Source organism: Cheilinus undulatus, linkage group 19 (assembly GCF_018320785.1).
Source record: "Cheilinus undulatus linkage group 19, ASM1832078v1, whole genome shotgun sequence".
Taxonomy (NCBI): domain Eukaryota; kingdom Metazoa; phylum Chordata; class Actinopteri; order Labriformes; family Labridae; genus Cheilinus; species Cheilinus undulatus.
Window position 1 is genome coordinate 19,729,089 of NC_054883.1, and position 19,145 is coordinate 19,748,233.

General features: G+C 40.3%; 1 protein-coding gene across 1 annotated transcript; it reads right to left on the reverse strand.

Annotated features, from left to right (window-relative positions):
• Positions 1-3,000: 3,000 nt before the first annotated feature.
• LOC121527075 (B-cell receptor CD22-like) lies at positions 3,001-18,712 on the reverse strand. The gene is made up of 8 exons (XM_041813760.1): positions 18,662-18,712; positions 18,266-18,330; positions 16,045-16,428; positions 13,071-13,376; positions 12,718-12,975; positions 9,518-9,611; positions 7,414-7,453; positions 3,001-4,482 (listed from the first exon to the last, which is right to left on the reverse strand). Exons 2-8 carry the CDS (start codon positions 18,306-18,308, stop codon positions 4,240-4,242), a joined length of 1,368 nt encoding a protein of 455 aa, XP_041669694.1. The 5' UTR covers positions 18,309-18,330; positions 18,662-18,712; the 3' UTR covers positions 3,001-4,239.
• Between the last annotated feature and the right edge of the window lie 433 nt (positions 18,713-19,145).

A 19,145-nucleotide genomic window follows, 5' to 3' on the forward strand; every position in this document is an offset into this window, starting at 1 on the left:
GGGATTGTACAGTTGGTAAAAAAACAATATTATGATGGTTAAGATGCTTAGTGATTGGGTATGCTTAAATGGCTAGTGAATGGCTGCCAAGGCAAATAGCCAGTCATTTTTAAGGATTTTAGGGAGGCCAATCAGATTTCAGGACGCCCTGGTCAGCCCTGGCTACCACTGATTCTGCCCCTAAAACATCATCGGTTGTTATGGTTACTTTGAAAGTCTCATTTTATTTCTGTGGACTTTCGGTTTCCTGTTTCCGGGAGCCGGCTTTGTTGCTGGTAACTTGTCACTGCTTCCCCTGAGGTTCACCATCCCCCACGGCGCTGCAGAGAGCACTCACACCTGCGGTTAATCACTCATCAAGACTCACCTTCAAGAGATGCCTGGAAGCTCTCTGCAGTGCCAGAGTTTCGCTCTTTACTCCCCGTGGTAAAGCTCCAGCGCTCGGCTCAGTATCTCACGATTCATTGATTTGTTCCAGTGTTTACCTGTGGCTTTTTATTAACGTGTCTCTCCTCTTTTCCAGTGCCTGTCTCACCGCTCACCAGCAGCTCGACTCCAGCACTCTCACCCACGAAGATTCCCCCCCCTTTTCCTGTGCACTATAAACCTTTTAAAACTGCTCCCGACTCCGCATCTGGGTCCATCCACTACGCACACACAACAATCGGTACTGCTATTAGCCTTTGTAATCCATCAAGGTATTATAAATCAAAATATTGTTATTATTTTGGTTGCCCATATTTTTTCCTCTTACAGTGCTGTCTTAATTTAGCTACAAAAAACTCAAATCAATAAATTCGTCTTGTCAAAATGTTTGTTTACAGAATTAGCATGTTAGCACTGGCTTGTGCTGAAACCAAGAAGTACAATACAGTCAAGCACAAGCTTCATGTTCAAATGTGGGCCATATTTCATTTAATGTTTAGAATTTGCTGCGGGCCTATCAAAAATGGGCCACAGGCCACATTTGGCTCCTGGGCCATAGTTTGGACACCCCTGTCCTAAGGAGACTCATTTCAACCACTTGAACCAGCAATCTCATTCTTTCAGTCTTTACCCAGAGCTCATCACCAGTGTTGAGGGTAACGCGTTACAAAGTAATCCATTAGGGTACTCAGATTACTTTTTTGGAGTAATGAGTAACGTAACGTGTTAGTTTTACAATTCGGTAATCCCGTTATTAGTTACATTTTCATAAAAGTAATCTGTTACTGAAAGAAAAATCCCAAATTTCCTCTCTCTTCTATGGCTCCAAAAAGAGAGAAAGAAAAAAGAAGTGCCTTGAAGTATCTGCTCTATTTGACCTTCTCTCTTCCTGTAGTCATGTTGGCACATAGTGTCGTACCAAGCGGCAACCTTCGGCCCTGAAAAATGAAGTCAATTGCGGAACTGCAAAAAATTGCTAAACTACGAGTGTCCACTTGAGGTTAGCTGCAGGAACACCGCAAGTCCCGTCTGGACACATGTTAAACAGCCGGTTTTGACACTAGAAATAAACTGGTTTACAGCCTGGTTCAAAACACCAAACGTGTCTCATTAGCTAGTGTCTTATTGTGCTCCCACTGCACGGGGGGGGGTGGGATTTTTTTGTACCATGATCGTTTGGATTATATGAAAGCTGATTGGTGCGTCTTATTTGATTGACAGATAGCTCGGCTGGCAGAGGCTCCGTTCCTGTCAACCAGAATGCAAACTAGCAGGCTGACAGGAAGTCATGCTTAGTGGGCGGGCCGTTAGGTTGATCCAAAGTTCGGTTGAGACCGCAATTTCAATATGGAAGCCTCCACGGATTGGCTTCAAGAGTCGTTTGAGTCCACCTATTGTAAGCAGACGACTGACGTCACACAAGGTTTGTCCAATTCTTTCTACAGTCTATGTGCCGTACCAGAGGAAGGTAAACATTCTGTGCCATTACGCCGCATTGTCAGCCAGCAAGATTACAGAGAGGACAGCAGGCCACTGTGGATTAATCCACATACAAAAGTAACGGTACCCAACACTGCTCATCACCATAGGTAAGGGTTGGGACATGGATCGGCCAGTAAATTTGGAGCTTTGCCTCCAAAGCTCAAGGCCTTTGCACACTGAATCAATTTTCTTTGGATTTTTTGCATGTTTAAAAGAAAATAGAGCTTGGGTTGTTTAAGTCATGTTTGCACATTGGCACTGAAACCTTTGTCCATTATTATTTTTTGAAACGGTTTCAAACCCTCACTTCGAACATTGACTGGCCCGTGCATTATCTGGATATGAACCATAAAAATACAGCAGATAAAGGCAGAAGTTTGTAGCCTACCCACATGTGGTAACAGAAACTGAATTAAGAAGTTGCTCTCAATCTCTCCAACTTGGCTCAGTTCTGTGATGCATGAGCAGATGCTGTTAAAAGCTCTGCACAAGGATGGATGGATCTGGAGAGATTTTAAAAGAGTGACAGAGCCACAGGCTTACAGTAAGAAACAATCTGCCACATTCTACGAATTTTCATGGTGACGGAAAATAATGGACTCTGTGTGAAAGGGTCGAGTGTGTGATGTTTTTATCAGATTACGGATCTGAAAAAAAAAAAAACCATCCAAAACACAAGATCCAGTTTGTGAAGTCCATTACAACGTCTGCAATGCTGGTACTCACATCCCATTCTACTCTCACTTGTGAACAAGACCCCGAGATACCTGGACTCCTTCACTTGAGCCATAGACCCCCGGGGAACTCCTGTCAAAAGTTACCTGGAGTTCCCAAGTTAAAGGGGCAAACAATTCACTCTTTCTGTCTCAACTAATATCAGCATTATATCACAATTATTTTAACATTATAATGATGCAATTTTCTTGTATACTTTGCTCATTAAGTAACACAGCAGAGAGGCAGCATTTACAAGCCCCACTCCCGAAAGAGTTGGGACACTGAGTAAAATGTAAATAGAAACAATTATTTTTCAATCCTTTTAAACCTGCATTTAACTAAATACAGCACATAGACAAAATATTTAATGTTGAAACTGATAAACTTTTATTTTTGCTTTGGTAAGAAACATGCATTCTGAATTTGATGCCAGCAACACGTTCCAGAAAAGTTGAGACAGGGGCAAGAAAATACTGGGAAAGTTATGGTATACTCAAAAAAATCACCTGGAACATTCCACAGGTAAGCAGTTTAATTGGTAACTTGTGGTAGTGCCTTGACTGGGTATGAAAGGAGGACTTCTGAAAGGCTCAGTTGTTTACAGTCAACAATGGTGCAAGGTTCTCCACTTTGTGAGTGACTGCAATGCCCAGTAGTCCAGATAGTTTACAACCAATGTTCCTGGTGTGCTTTGCAAGGAATTTAGAGATATCACTGTCTACAGTTAATAATACCATAGAGGATTCAGAGAATCTGGAGAAATCTGTGCATGTATGGGACTGAAAACCAACAGTTTATGCCTCTGACCTTCCACCTCTCAGGCGGCGTTACATTAAAAAATGTAAATCTGTGATGGATATTACAACATGGACTCAGGATCACCATTGCCAGTTAACACTTTGTCTACAAATGTAAGTTAAGACTCTACCATGCAAAACCAAAGCCTTATATCACTGAAATCCAGAGCCACCGCTGACGTCTGTGACCCTGAGCTCATCTGATATGGACTGATCTAAAGTGGAAATGGGTGCTGTGGTCTGAAGAGTCCATATTTCAGATTGAATTGGAAGTAATGGCTGTCCAGACCATCCAGATTGTTATCAACACAAAGTTCAAAAGTCAGCATTTATAATGGTGTGGGGGTGTTTTAGTGCCCATGGCATGGGTCACTTGCACATCTGTGAAGACAGCATTGATACTGAGAGAAATGTATAGGTTTCAGAGCAACATATGCTTTTCAGGGACACCCCTGCTTATTTCATTAAAACAGTGCTTTCCTGAATGAGTTACAACAGCATGGCTTCACAGTAAAAGAGTGATGGAACTATATTGGCCTTTATTGCTATTCAGATCTGTCTCTTATGGTGCATTAAGACAACAGTCAGGATGTCCATTTGGGCCCCATATGGGTTTTGTGTGGACTACAATATGGGCCCCATGTTGGCCCCATCTGTGACTGTCCATGTGGACTTCAAGTGGCATCAACCATACGAGACCCCTATAGGCCCCATCCAGAGAGAACCCAGGTAGACAAAATATAACAACATTAAAAATATACAGGACGACAGTTAGGTAGGAAACAATTTCCCTGAGATAGCACTCACAAAATTAAATTCAGTTCTTCTTTACTTGAGCGTAGAGAGCCTCTGGTCCAGCATCATTCTGCATGCTGCTGATCACAGGTTTGGACACTCTGACCTGTGCGTACACCGTCTCCTGCTGTTGTCTTCTGTCCTGTGCTGTAGCAGAGGACGGTTCATGTCCAAACTTGGAGAAGTCTATCTCTCCATAGTGTATGTCCTCTCTCTCTGATATTCTGGATGGCTCTTGTCCAGTCGGCTCTGCAGGCGTCATTCTCTGTTAAAAATCAGAAGATAAATGTGAGTTTCACTTGCTCTAAATCCCATTCAACAGCTTCATTAAGGTGACACTTATTTAAATAAGTGTTCTCAAACATGGACAATTCATTTGCTGAGGAGGTTGAGCTCTTTAATGGTAACAAAGGGATTTAAAGTAACTTTTGATGTTAATTATTGAAAGCCTTTAAACATTTTTTTTTTCTTGCTGTAGTGAGGTCATCATTGAGAACAAGAACAGCCTACATAACCAGACATAGGCCATATAGGGTGCCATACTCTAGGGGGCGCTGAACCCTGAACATTTTGGATAGAGCCTCCTCTTAAATTTTTCATGGCCAAAAAAAAAAAAGTGTACAAATGTGTAAATGTAATAAATTATAAATTATATCTTTTATAGAAAACAACAGATTACAGTTCTTTAATGTACAATGCCATAACATTAATTTTGTTATGTTGCAGTCTGATGCTAGAAATGCTTATATTCATTTTTTCTCACATTAATCTACACTCAGGATCTCATCATGACAAATTGGAAGCAGAATTTAGAAATACCTCATTGACGTTTTAAACCCTTTACTCAGTACTTGGTTGGAGCACCTTTGGCAGCAATTACAGCCTAGAGTCCTTCTTAATATGATGCAGCAAGCTTTGCACACCTGAATTGGGGAATTTTCTGCTGTTCTTCTTTGCAAACCCTTTCAAGCTGTCAGGTTGGCTGGGGACCATTGTGGCCAGCCTTTTTCAGGTCTCTCCAGTGATGATCATTAGGGTTCAAGTCTGGGCTCCAGTTGGGCCACTCTAGGACGCTCACAGAGTTGTGCTTAGGGTGAACTTTCATCCCAGTCTGAGATCCTGAGCACTGCAGAACAGGTTTTCATTGAGGATATCTCTGTACTTTGCTTCATTCAGCTTTCCCTCAGCCCTGACCTGTCTTCCAGTCCCTGCTGCTGAAAAACACTCCCACGGCATGATGCTGCCACCGCCATGCTTCACTGTTGAGATGGTAATGGGCAGGTGATGAGCAGTACCGGGTTTGCTCCAGACCTAACATTGAGAATTGAGGCCAAACAGTTCAATCTTGGTTTAATTAGACCAGAGAATCTTGTTTCTCACAGTCTGCGAATCCCTCAGGTGCTTTTTTTGCAAAGTGGGGTTTCATGTGTTTTGCACTGAGGAGGGGCTCCCATCTAGCCACTCTGCCATAAAGCCCAGATTGGTGGAGGGCTGCAGTGATGGTTGCCATCGGGTTCTTGGTGTAGTGGAAAAGTTATTTTTATTCATGCTCATTTGTTATACACATGATGCTTTGCTGATACAGAAACTTCCAGGGTGTGAGACATCAGTTATCAGATAAAACCCCACTCACACTTAATGGTAGGTTCACGGAAGAAAATTGTATAAGATAGAAATAACTTGTGCTGACTTGCTTTCACACTGATGAACTTTTCAATGGTCTTACTTTTGCAGAAAGTAGTGTAGTATGCAGAAATGATGTCAGCTAAGATCAACACCCATACAGATGCCACTCAGCCTATGAAATACTGCAGATATTTTTTATCAAATGACAATTCTTTACTATTTTAAACAGCATTTACCCTTGTACAGTAATGTACAAAAAAAAAAGGGACCCACCCCACACCACGTGGAACTCTCCATTCAGCTTTCTGTTGACATTGTGGTTGTGAGACTTCTCTTCTTGCAAGAATAACTTTCAAATAAACTCATGATAAAGACACCTCTGACTTGAGCTTTCTTTGTTTGTATCCCGAGTCTGAGAATACTCCCAATACATTGGTCACCTCTCCTATTAAAGTCTGTCTCCCCTAATAGCTCAATTTGGCCGCAAGACAAGCTCTTGGAAGAGTGCTGGTTGTGCCAAACTTCTTCAGTTGGAGAAGTACAGAGACCACTGTGCTCTTGGGAACCTTCAGTGCTATAGAATTTTTTTGTAACCGTCCCCAGATCTGTGTCTTGCAACAATCCTGTCTCTGGAGCTTTGCAAGCAGATCCTTTGACCTCATGGCCTGGTTTTTGCTCTCATATGCATTGTCAGCTGTGAGGCCTTTAATAGAGAGGTGTGCCCCTCCAAATCATGTCTAATCAATTTAATTAACCACAGGTGGGCTTCAATCAAGGTGTAGAAACATCTTAGCAAATGTCAGTGAAATGGGAGGAGACTGAGCTAAATTTCAAGTGTTTTTGCAAATGATGTGAATACTTCTGTCATTGTGATATTTCAGTTTTTTATTTTCAATTTGCAATATTTAAAAAAAAAAATTTCAGTCATTATGGGTACTGAGTGTATATTAATGACAGATTTTTTGACTGTAGCATCGGGCTGCAAAATAACAAAATTGAAAAAAGTGAAGGGGGTCTGAATACTTTCTGAATGCACTGTATAAAGTGTGAAGTGACACAGTCATATAGTTGTAAGTAAAAAGCTGTCAAGGTAGCCTCTTAACCTGTGAATAACTCACCCCCATTCATTTGCATTGCCAACAGCCTAACTGCACACAGCATGTTAGAATACCAACCCCAGTAAGAGAGCCACAGAAATAATATGGGCTGTTACAGGCTGATAAGACAGAATCCTGATTGCAGGTCATAACTGATGTTTAATTTTTAATGCACCATGTGGGCTTATAAGTGAAGTCAACTCAGTATCGATGAAGTCGTCTAAATCAGACTCTAATTTGTTTTTAATGAGGGGAAGCAATGGAAAGCAGTTTTGTTTTGCCAAAAAATAGAAATTAATCTGACTTACAGAAGGTATTTCACAATAAAGTGGATAGTTAGTGTGTGAGGAGGATGTTTCATCACCACATTTCCCGTTTCTGTCTTAACTCTCATCAATGAGGAACTCCTGTCTGCATTTAGAAATGCTCTGTGTGAGAGGGTACAAACAAGAATATTTACATATTGGTCCTACCTCTGTCTGTTGGAGAGCTGAACGTTTCAACTTAAACCACCTGGAAGACAAGCAAAGTACATCAACTGGATTAAGTAGAACATAGGTAATGATACAGATACAAAGCCTCCCAATGATTAACTCATTTGGCTTTTTTTTGACAAAATAATTACAAGAACTCTTTAATGTCAAATTGAAACCAGATTTCTACAAAATAATGCCATTACATAAAAATATGCCATGTAAAATAATTACTGCATAAATATTCACCCCCTTCAGGTCAGTATTTAGTAGCTTTAGTGGATAGGTCTCAATCAGGCTCAAACATCTGGACACTGCAGTTTGACTCCATTCTTCTTTGCAAAATTGCTCAAGCTCTGTCAGGTTGCACGGGGATCAGTCATGAACAGCCCTGTTCTCATCCAGCCAGTCTCTTCTCTGTACCTTTTGCAAGCCCTCCAGGGCCAGCTGCCGAGAAGCATCCCCACAGCATGATGCTGCCACCACCGACTCTCATAGTGGGGATGGTGTGTTTGTGGTGATGTGCAGTGATTGGTGTCCACCAAACATAACGTCTTCTCTGCTGGCCAAACAGCCCTGGTTTGATCTCAACTTTCTCCCACTTGACCATGGAGTCTTTGGTTCATTTATACTGAGCAACAGTTGTTGTATCTTGTGTTGTGTCTTGGCGGCCTCTCTCACTAGTCTCCTTCTTGCATGGTCACTCAGTTTGTGAGGTTGGCCTGATCTAGGCAGATTTTACACATGTGACATATTCCCTCCATTTCTTGATGATGGATTTAACCAGACTCCGTGGCATGTTCAGTGTCTTGGGATTTTTTTGTATCGAACACCTGACTTATACAATAACTGTTTCTCTGAGTTGCTTGTGTGGTAGGCAGCGCTGATGAGAAAGGCTGCTGCTGCTGAATGCAGCCTCTCACTCAGCCCCCTCCCCCCTGTGTGCTCAATCAGCTCACCTTATAAAAGGCCCCTGGAGCTGAGGCTAGGCCTCTAGCTCCTGTCTGAGGTGCTGCTGGAGGTGTTGTACTGTGGTTATGCTGTTGGAATTAAAGTGGTGGTCCTGGAGTGTTGGTTGGTTCCCCATTTGAAGCTGTTGTCTTTCTCAAAGCGTGGTTGGATGTCTGCTGCTGTTTTTGCTGCCCCCTTGCTTAGCCCCTTTTGTTAGATGGTTTTCGCCCCTTTTGCTCCCCCTTAGTATTTAGTTTTGTCCTTTAGTGTTCTTTTGATTCTTCAGCATTAGCCTTTTGTTATTTTGGGTTGTTTGGTTCTCTTTTGCATTGAGTTTGCTTTAGCTAATAGTTTGGTTTCGTTTCATTATTTGAGTAATATTATTCCTTTATTTAGTCATTTGAATTATTTTTGCTTTAACCAACTGGGTTTCATTTGTTTTATGTTATTAATTCTGTTTTGTTGTTTTCCAGAGTTGGTGTCCCTTCGTTGGGAGGCTAGGCACCCAGGGTGAGGGCCCTCCACCTACTGCATGCGAGTGTAGAGCACTGGGTCACAAGTAGGCTACACCTTAGTTTGTTTGAGGATTGTTGTATGGGTGATGTGCTGCACCAAGGGTGAGAAATAGGTAGCATCCCCACACCTTTCTTAGAGTAGTCCGCCTCTCAGCTAGTGGCATCAACTCCAATTTTGGTTGACTTATTTCAGTTAGGGCAGCAGTTGTAGTTTTAATTCCTTTTAATCCTTTATACTAGGCCTTTTAAAACTGTTATTAAAATAAAGAATAATTTTAATTCACTTTAATAGTTGAGTTTTGCTTGTTTAATCATCATTTTTTTTTTCCTTTTACAGTTGCAGCTCCTTTCATTGCCTTTTTTTCATTTGATTAATTAAAATAAACTCTTGTATTTTGTTGAACCTCTCCTCATGCCTCCTCAGTTCTTACCTTAAAGTTAATTATTTCCTGGGGTGTAAGTCCCTAGGTGACGTTGTTTGTAATTTTCCTTATTTAATTCTCATATCAAAACACTGCTTTGCCACTCTTGGAGTGTTCTTTTGTGTCCATGGTGTAATGAACACAAAGATGTCTAACCCTCTGCCTTTCTTGTTTTTGAAGAGAGTGAAGGGGGATCCACCCCGAGTCAATACTTACCAAATCGCTGCGACCACACCAATGAGACCTGCAATCCCAATCAATCCTCCAACAACTGCTAACCATGTTGGAGAGCTATCCGGCTGTTGTGCTCCTGCAAGAAGAAAACAAAGAACAAATCATAAAGGTTAATAAAGGTTATGGCTGTCACTCAGGACTAGTACACTAGTAGAGCTAAAAAAAAATCACACTGCAGACATGCTTTTGTTAAAGATGCAGGCATTGTGTGGGACATAAACCAGCTTCCTCTTCTTTGTCCTCATGTTGATATACTATCTCCTTAGCTTTAATATTTTTGCATTTCACACTTCTTTCTTTGTATTTCCCTTTTATTCACAGAGCAGTGCCCTAGGTCAATGTTTGATCAACAACTGACTGCACTTTTCTTTTTTTGGTTGTCATCTTGATGGCTGCAGCTTACAGCTCACAAAAATCCACTACCTATATTGTAATATTACAAAACACCAATAAAAAGGATTCATGAGACAAAAAGGTTGACCTTCCGGAGCACTGTGTGTCACGTGCATGTGTGCACAAAAGATTTAGTGAAGGTAGAGAGGGTGTCCAAGGCGCTCATGCATACCATAACTGATGAAAACATTCAACAAACCTTTCAAAATGATCGACTCAGTGTGAGAATGATAGCAGAAATGCTCTCTATTTATAAAAAGACACTTCTGCAAATTTGGCATGACAATTTAGACAAAACAAAAGTGTGTGTGTTTACAACAGGGGTGTCAAACTCATGGCCCGGGGGCTAAATCCGGCCTTTGGTACAGTTACACCTGGCCCACCAGATCATATCATATTTTTATTATAACTGGCCCACTTTGAGGGCTGCAGATTTCCTTCAGTTAAAAATGTAAACTTAACCTTGATGATTGAAAATGTCCTTGTAAAGTCAGAAAAATGAGAAAAAAGTCAGGAATGGGGTAAAATGCATTTCTGTTTTCATTTTAAATTCTTGATATTGCATCTCAGTTATGATGCAAAGTTATGGTTTTGACTTTTATTTCATACACTGACCTTTTCAATTCACAATTAGGACTTTTATCTTATTTTTTGACCTTCTAGATCCCTAATTTTAAATTTTTAAGTAATATTTTGACCTTAACAACTCTTGATTATGATTTTTTTCTTACGTTTTGACCTTTTAAGCTCCTTACTTTGACTTTTATCTTATAATTTGACCTTTAAGATCCTCAATTTTAAATTTTAAGTAATATTTTGACCCTTTAAACTCAAAATTTAAATGTTTTTCTAATGCTTTGATGTTTTAAACCAATGATTATGAATTTTAAGCAATATTTTGACTGTTAGGAATCATGATTTCAACTTTCTATCTCATATATTTGCCTTTTAAAAACATTATTTTGACTTTAAATGTCATGATTTCTGTTCTTGATCCCCTGTGTTTTTCCTGTGTTTTCTCAGTATAGTTCAGTTAGTTCTTTATCCCTCGTGTTTTCCTTGATTGTTCTGTGAATTCCATGTTTTATTGTATTAGGTTTTCCCCTGTGTTTTATGTTTAGATATTCCCTGTATTTCTTGTCTAGCTTTACTCCTCGTGTTTCATGTGTTGTAATTCCCTGATTCTTTTAAGTTTTACTTCCCCTGTGTTTCTTGTTTAGTAATCCCCTGTTTCATGCTTAGTTTTACTCTTTCTGTGTTTCATTTTTAGTTTTACATTCCCTGTGTTTTATGTTTAGTTTTATTCCCTGTTTGTATTTTGCTTCCTTGCTCCCTCCTAGTGTCTCATGTTTGATTCTCCTCCTGGTCCAGTGTTGTGTATTGTGAAGTGCTCCATGTTTCCTGTTTTATTCTGTAGTTTGCCTTCCCTTGTGTGTGATTCTAGTTTTGCTTCCTGCCTCAGTTTCCCTCCACTGTGATTACCTTCACCAGTTCCACCTGTGTCTGACTGTCCACATCCGTCCTCCGTTGTTAATCACTCCCTGTGCATTTAAGCTCTCTGTCTCCCTGTGTCTGTGTGAGTTCATTTGATGTCTTCCCTGTGCCTGCAACTCCTCATGCTACTCCCTGTGATCTTCCTCGTGCTACTCCCTGTGATCTTCCTCGTGCTTCTTTTGGATTTTCTTTAGTTGATTTTGATTCCTGTTTTTTTGTTCTAGTAAGTTTTTTGTTAATTAAATCAGTTCCTTGTTTTTCTGCATTTGAGTCCTCCGTTTTGAGTTTTCCCTGCAAACCTGACATTAAATGCCATGTTTTAAACCTTTTGAGCTAAGAAGTGACTTTTTATCTCAGATTTTGCGCCTTTAAATTTATTATTTTGACCTTTTCCAATATCAAAGTCCTTTATCATCAGTGATAAGGTTTTCCCCCCACATAATTCATTGCTAGTGAAAATGAGGTTGCCAGTTTATGGTTAAATGTTGACCCTGTTCAGCCCTCAGGTTGGACCCAAATTCAGAATTTGGCCCCTGCTGTGATTAAGTTTGACATCCTTGATGTACACTACACTCGAAAAACGTTGAAGAAAGAGACTACACTTGTGGAGTAATGATTTCATTCTTCATCAAGACAATGCTCCAGCTCACACTGAGCTCTCGGTAAAACAGTTTCTGCCCCAAAAACAAATCCCAGTGCTTGATCACCCTAACTGCTCACCTGATCTAACCTAGCACTGTGAGACTTTTTCCTTGTTCAAATCTGTGCTCAAAGGTTTAGAGTCTGTGTCAGAAGTTAAGAACCACAGAGGTTCTGAGACAGAAGAAGACCTACACTACTGCTTTGATCAGTAGAAGACCTGAATACAGCGATGTGTTGATGCAGAAGCAGAGGAGATTGAAGGAGAAAGACACTGAAAAATGTTTATGTTCAACAGCTTTAATCTTGTTTTTTAATAGTCATTCCTCCATTGTTCCCAAGTTTAGGTCCTGGTGTTTCCTGTTTTGGTGTAGTTTATGTAATTGTGTTCATTTATCCTTGTGACTAAAACTTTTTATTCCTTCAATTAGAGGAGAGTGGATGGAGTCAGAAACAACGATGAGAGGCATGCATCCCTGGAATTAAACCTCGTACATGGGGTGCAACCTGAACCTAAAAACCAAGACTAAATTTAAATCAGCTGCAAAAATTAATATTGTTTGAGGTGACCTTTTTTCATTAAGAGCACCCTTTTGGTGAAATTCACAAGCTATGTGTTTAAGGGTCAAAGTGATTCAGCCAACTCTGATATTTACCTTCAACTCTTAGACGAATCTCTGATCTTTCATCCCCAAGATCATTCTTGGCCAAGCAGTAGTAAACGCCTCCCTCTGTCACATTAAAGCTGTAAATCTCTTCTTCACGTACTTTCACAGGTCCCTCTTTGCTCATCTTGAACCAGGTGAAGCTGCTGACACGAGGCTTGGCTCTGCTGGAGCAGCTCAGAGTCACGATAACACCAGCTGACAGCAAACCTGGTGGACTGACGGACACTGAGGTGTCTTTAGGAGCGTCTGGGGAAAACAGGAGATACACAACATTCATTACAAACATCCTCATAAATCATCTTGTTCTGACAAGATCCAAGAACAAAGTGTGGTGGTCTCACATGAAACACTGAGAGTCTTCGTCTCCTCTGCTGTCCTTACGTTGTTTCCTTCATTCACAGGATATGAAGCAGAACAGCTGATGTTGTAGCCATCATGTTTGTCTGTCAGAGTGATGGTCTCCTGGATTTTAGTTGTAAAGGTTCCATCTTGGTTTTCCTTCATGATGTTGTGAGAGTCTTTTTTGAGATTCCAGGTGAGTTTAGGAGGGTAGAGTGGACAGGTAGTGACAGATGAGCACGTTATAGTGACAGACTCCTTCTCATTCAGATCAGCAGGGATCTCTAGTAGGGGTTTCAGTGGACCATCTGTGGGTTCAAAAACAGACTCAGAATAGGCTTTGTCAGCAAAGCTGGGAACAGTGAGTGAAAAAGCCAAGACCACTGACTGTAAAGTCTGCTTTTAAAGGCAGATCTCTGAGGTCTTAGCACTCATCTTTCACTTCCGCCTTGATTTGCCATCACACTTGATTCACAGCCGGAGTTACAGGGCCAATAAGAGAGCAATGGGCACATGTCCTTGCAAACTTATTGACACTCTGGAATCCCTAAGGCTCTCCCTGTCACAATTTTTGCAGGAGAGGTAAAGCGAGAGACAGGAGCAAGAGGAGAGAATCAGACCTGTTGATCTCTGATGATGAAGCGTTTTAATGTGGAGGAAGCCTTGCAAAAAGTACTGAGAAGCAGCGATGAAGATGATACAGCTTCACTTTGGTAAAACTAATATGATGGACAACATTATATTATTATTATATAACATATCCAAACCCCCTCTTCAGCCAGTGAACACTTGTGGCGTGGACATTGAGGTGGTGACATCGTATAAATATTTAGGTGAACACCTGGATAATAAGTTGGACTGGTCTAAAAACATAGACTTCATCTACAAAAAGGGGCAGAGCCACCTCTTTTGCCTCAGAAGACTCCGATCAATAGCCATCTGCAGTAAGATGCTGCAGATGTTTTATCAGTCTGTGGTGGCAAGTGTTCTGTTTTATGCTGCAGTCTGCTGGGGAGGCAGTGTAAAACACAAGGATGCAAGGCGCCTGAACAAACTGGTTAAAAAAGCTGGCTCTGTGGTCGGAATCAAATTGAACTCATTGGAGGATGAAGTGGAGAGACATGCACTGAGCAAGGTGGAGGCCATTCTGAGAAACATGGATCATCCACTTCATATCTCCCTCAATGAGCAAAGAAACAACGGTGATGGACGGCTCCTATCCCTGCGCTACAGGACAGAAAGATTTAGAAAAACTTTCATACCATCAGCAATTAGACTGTATAATTCTACTGTAAACAGATGAGACTCCCAGACGATTGAATTTCCCTTCAGGGATGAATACAGTTCTTGTATTGTATTATTGTATTGTATTATTATGCTCAAAAACAAAATATCATTTTTGACATGTTCTGTATCTACCTGTGATTTTGTTCATATATTCCATCACTTTTGTGAGGCTAAAACTCCCACTAGATTCAAAAATTGTCAAAAATCGGATTTCAAAAATCAGCATTTGGGCTGATTATGTACCTAACAAAACTGAAGACCCCCAGGACCCAAGAGAGAAGAAAAAGTGACACGCTGCCATCAAAAATAATTTACCTGTTTCACTGATAAAACCCTACAAAAACCTATTCATGCTTTTATTATCAAATAAACCTTTGAAGAAACTACTGAATAACTGATTTAGCATGGTTTTAGTCAATATTTCTAAATCTATTTGAGGCAGCCTCAGAGCAGACAAAGCCTTGTGTCCCCTTAAGAACTTTGGCGCTCCCCCTGGGGCCCCCCGGACCCCAGTTTGGGAACCAATGGTCTAGGACAGTGGTTCCCAACCTTTTCCAACGCGGGGCCCAGTTTTAAGTCTCAAAAATTTTCGACCCCATAAATATGGGGGCTATATAATGCATTCTCAGAGCACTTTTTTTTTTTACTGAAGATTGAACATAAAGGACTGAACTGAATACAGGAGAAACACGTTGGAAGCTCCACAGTCACCAACGCAGTATCTGTAACATGTTGCAACACCTTCAGTATTACAGTTTTCAAGGAGCTGTCCACACAATAACCTCTAGATAACAACAAAAGTTACTTTTACTAATACTTGAAGGAAAAACAAAACAAAATAATGAAAAGAATATTTGAACATTTTTTACATCCTTTTAAACTTAACTGAGTGTTAACATTTAAAACACTTTTTTGTACATTTTTATTTTTATATGATTACATTCCCCCGCCATAAAAACCATACTATTTTGAAAATGATTTGGCGGCCCACTTGCAATACCTTCGGCCCACATGGAATCACTGGTCTAGGACAAACATGCCCCTCAGCATACATAAAGATGTTACTGTCCTGAAAATTTTGATATAAAACACTTTGGTATTGTGTTACTTTAAAAAGGTGAATTAAAAAAAATGTAAAAATCAACGAAATTCCTATAGACCTCAGAGGGTTAATTTAACCCTTTCATCTCGAGAGGGCCCCTGTTTCGGGGGCAGCCCCTCCTTCTCCTGAAAGACATAAAGAGCAGTCTAAATGTTCACTTATATGGTCATGTGACAACCCGTTTTAATCCCACAAACCTTGGCTTGGTGTTTCACAGGAGATATTTACTCTAAAAGTGATTATTTTTAGGTGGAAAAAATAAATCTTTCATTTCTGCTATGTTCCATCTTTATTTACTCTGTCCCAGTAACTTCTACAGGGATTTTTGCACATCTGCTGAAATCTTTAAAGAGTTATCTTTACATTGATGCCAGGCTTATTCATGTAGACCTTGTAGTTGCAGAGAAGTATTCAGCTGTATTTGGGTATGCTATTTTCTAGTTTGAACACCAGAAAAGGGCCAAGGATGAAAGGGTTTGATATTACTTCCTTAATTTCACATTTACTGCTTTTGGAAATGGCTGCTACTGTTACAGTAAAAACTGCAATAACAAGAGATCCACTGGAATGACGATAAGATGACTTACCTCTGACTGTTATCTGAAGAGGATTACAAGAAGCCGTTGCAGTGAAGTTGCTGCTCTCTATTCTGAAGAAGTATGTGTTGGTATAACTCCTGACTACATCTGTAAACAGAGTGGTGCAGTTTTTCAGCCTCAGGTCTCCACTAATCCTTATCCTGTATAGGTTCTCGCTACGGCTGCTGTTGAAAACCACATTATATGGCTTGCCAGCAAATCTGGAGTCATCCTTTATCCACACACCAATGATTGGCCCTCTTCTGTCAAGCTCTTGTCCTGATTTAGGGCTAAAGCTACATGGGATCTGAACACAAGATCCAGCTAGTGCCTCCATCCTCTGTGGTGTTGTGACGTCAAGGCCGGCTTTCTGAGGACACATAGTAGAAGCACCTATGAGATAAGAATAATGATTAACAAAGGAACATCAAAATAACTAAAATACTGATCAATTGTTGGCTCTCTGATTGGTCCACTGACCCACCAATCAGAGAGCTCCCTCTAAAACCAATGCAGGGCTAATTCTGGTTAGACAAACTTTCCCTCAGGCCAAGTCTTTCCAGTGCATTGGAGTGAAATTGTGACCTTTATTTTGTTACTTAAACGTTAACATTCAGAAAGTTAAACTTCCTTTTAGATTATCACACAAAAAAAATGAAATATGTGAAGACTTATTGTTTAAATCTTCTTTTTGTTTAAATCTTGATGATTACAACTTACAGCTCACAAAAATCCACTAAAAATATATATAATGCATGTCAAAATGTTACATGACACCAATTAAAAAGGTTTTATAATACAGAAATGCTGACCTTGTGGAAAATTATGCTCATTTATGCTCTCAGTAATTGGTTGGAGCTCCTACTGTATGATGTAGCATGGAGGCGATCAGCCTGTGGCACTGCTGGGTGTTATGAAGGCCAGGTTGCTCTGATAGCAGCCTTCAGTTCACCTGGATTGTTAAGTCTGGTGTCTCTCATCTACCCCAGAGATTCTCTATGGGGTTCAGGCCAGACCAGCTGGCTGGCCGATCAAACACAGTAATGCCATGGTCAGAAAACCAGATTATGGTAGTTTTGGCTTCACTGTGGACAGGTGCAAAGTCCTGCTGGAAGAGGAAATCAGTCTCTCCATAAAGCCTCTCAGCAGATGGAAGCATCAAGGTCTCTAAAATCTCCTGGTAGACAGCGGACAGTGTTGACTCTGGACTTGATTAAAGCACAGTGGACCAACGGCAGCAGATGACAGGGCACCCCAAACCACCACTGGTTGTGGAAAGTGGACTTCAAGCACCTTGGATTCTGGGCCTCTCTGATCTTCCTCCAGTCTGGGACCTTGATTTCTAAAAGAAATGCAATGTTTACTTTCATCTGACAGCAGGACTTTGGGCCACTGAGGAACAGTCCAGTTTTTCTCCTTAGTCCAGGTTCAGGATTGGCTGGACACTAAGAACACAACACTTGTAGTCCATTTCCTGGACATATCTGTGTGTGGAGGCTCTTGATCGATGGACTCCAGCCTCAGTCCACTCCTTGTGAAGCCCCCCTAACTTCTTAAATCTTCTTTGTTTGACAATTGTCTGAAGGCTGAACTCATCTCTGTTGCCTCTTTTCTCACCACACCTTTCTCTTCCAGTCAACTTTCCATGAACATGTTCTGACGCAGCCTCTGAAAACAGCCTGCCCTTTCAGCAGTGACCTTCTGTGGCTTACCCTCTTTGTGGAGGGTGTCAATGATTGTCCTCTGGACATCTGTCAAGTCAGCAGTCTTCCCCATCATTGCGGTTGTGTGTACTGAACCAGTTTCCACAATAATCTAATATTCTGAGATAGTGGATTTTTGATTTTCATGATCTGTAGGCCGTAATCATCAGGATTAAAACAAGAAAGTTTAAAATGTTTCTCTTTGAATGAGTTAAATCTAGAAAATAGAACAGAACAGATGTTCCACCCAAAATTCTAACAAAGTATCGTGAGGGTTAGAAATACTGAATCTAATTCAATATGAATAACAGTTAGTCAAATCCGGGGCTATTTTTAGTTGTTTAAAACAGGAAGGATCCCATGAGGAGAGATTTTGTCTGAGTAACATTGGCAGAAGAGGGCGGTACCCGACAAACGGTCAGTTACTTTAAAGTCAAGACAATTTAGAAAAAAAGAAATCACAGCCAGGTTTTAAATAAAGATTGTAAATGAATTAAGTGCTCTTATTACTGAAAAATAAAGCTTACCTGCTATGAAGAAGACACTCAGTAAGAAGCAGACGATCTCCATGGTCTCAGCTCGCTCTCCAGATCTGCCAGTACAAGGACACTTTAACTTCCCAGTTTATCTTAACACTTTTCAGAGCATTCATTCTTCAACTTCCCTTGTTAAAAATCACACAGGAAACATGCAGAACTAACGGGGAAGTCCATCTTAAACTGTGAAATAAGAAGTGGCCTAAAGAGTTGTGCTTTCAAACCAGACTGAAATAAATCCTTCTGAGTGTGATTAACATGAATAACAAAACCTGATTTTCAGTTTAAGAAACTACAACAAGTTGAATGTTTTTGAGCCCACTCAGAAACCGTCTAGAGAAATGGTGTTAGTTCAGGCAGTGCAGTTAATAAAGGAAATCCACTCACCGGCATGTGAAGATAACTTGTCTGTTAAAGACTGTGCAGAGTTGACTTGCTTTGTTTCTTCATATCACATGATCCCTTTTCCTAAAATAACACCGGCAGTTTTGTTTTTTACTTCTCATTTCCTGTTAATCAGTAGGTCTGATATTACAACATATTTAAATTTTTTTGATTTTTCCAAAGAAAAACAAATCATTAAATGCCAGTGAGGTGTCTTTATTCAGTAATACAGCCTCAGAAATAATCTTTTTTTTTTTTTACCACCTCTAAATCAAAACATCTTTAAAATGGTGGCCCCCATGTAGTCAAATTACTGATTCATTCAAAAGAGCCTTGTTCTGGTCTCACAGCTGCTTATGCAACAAGGGTCATTCCAGCTGTATGGAGATGTTAAATGTTGATTTTTTAAATTTATTTTATTTTTAAATATGATTCTCTGTTTTATCAGAATAAATCAGCCTGTCTTTGAATAAGTATCAACTTACTG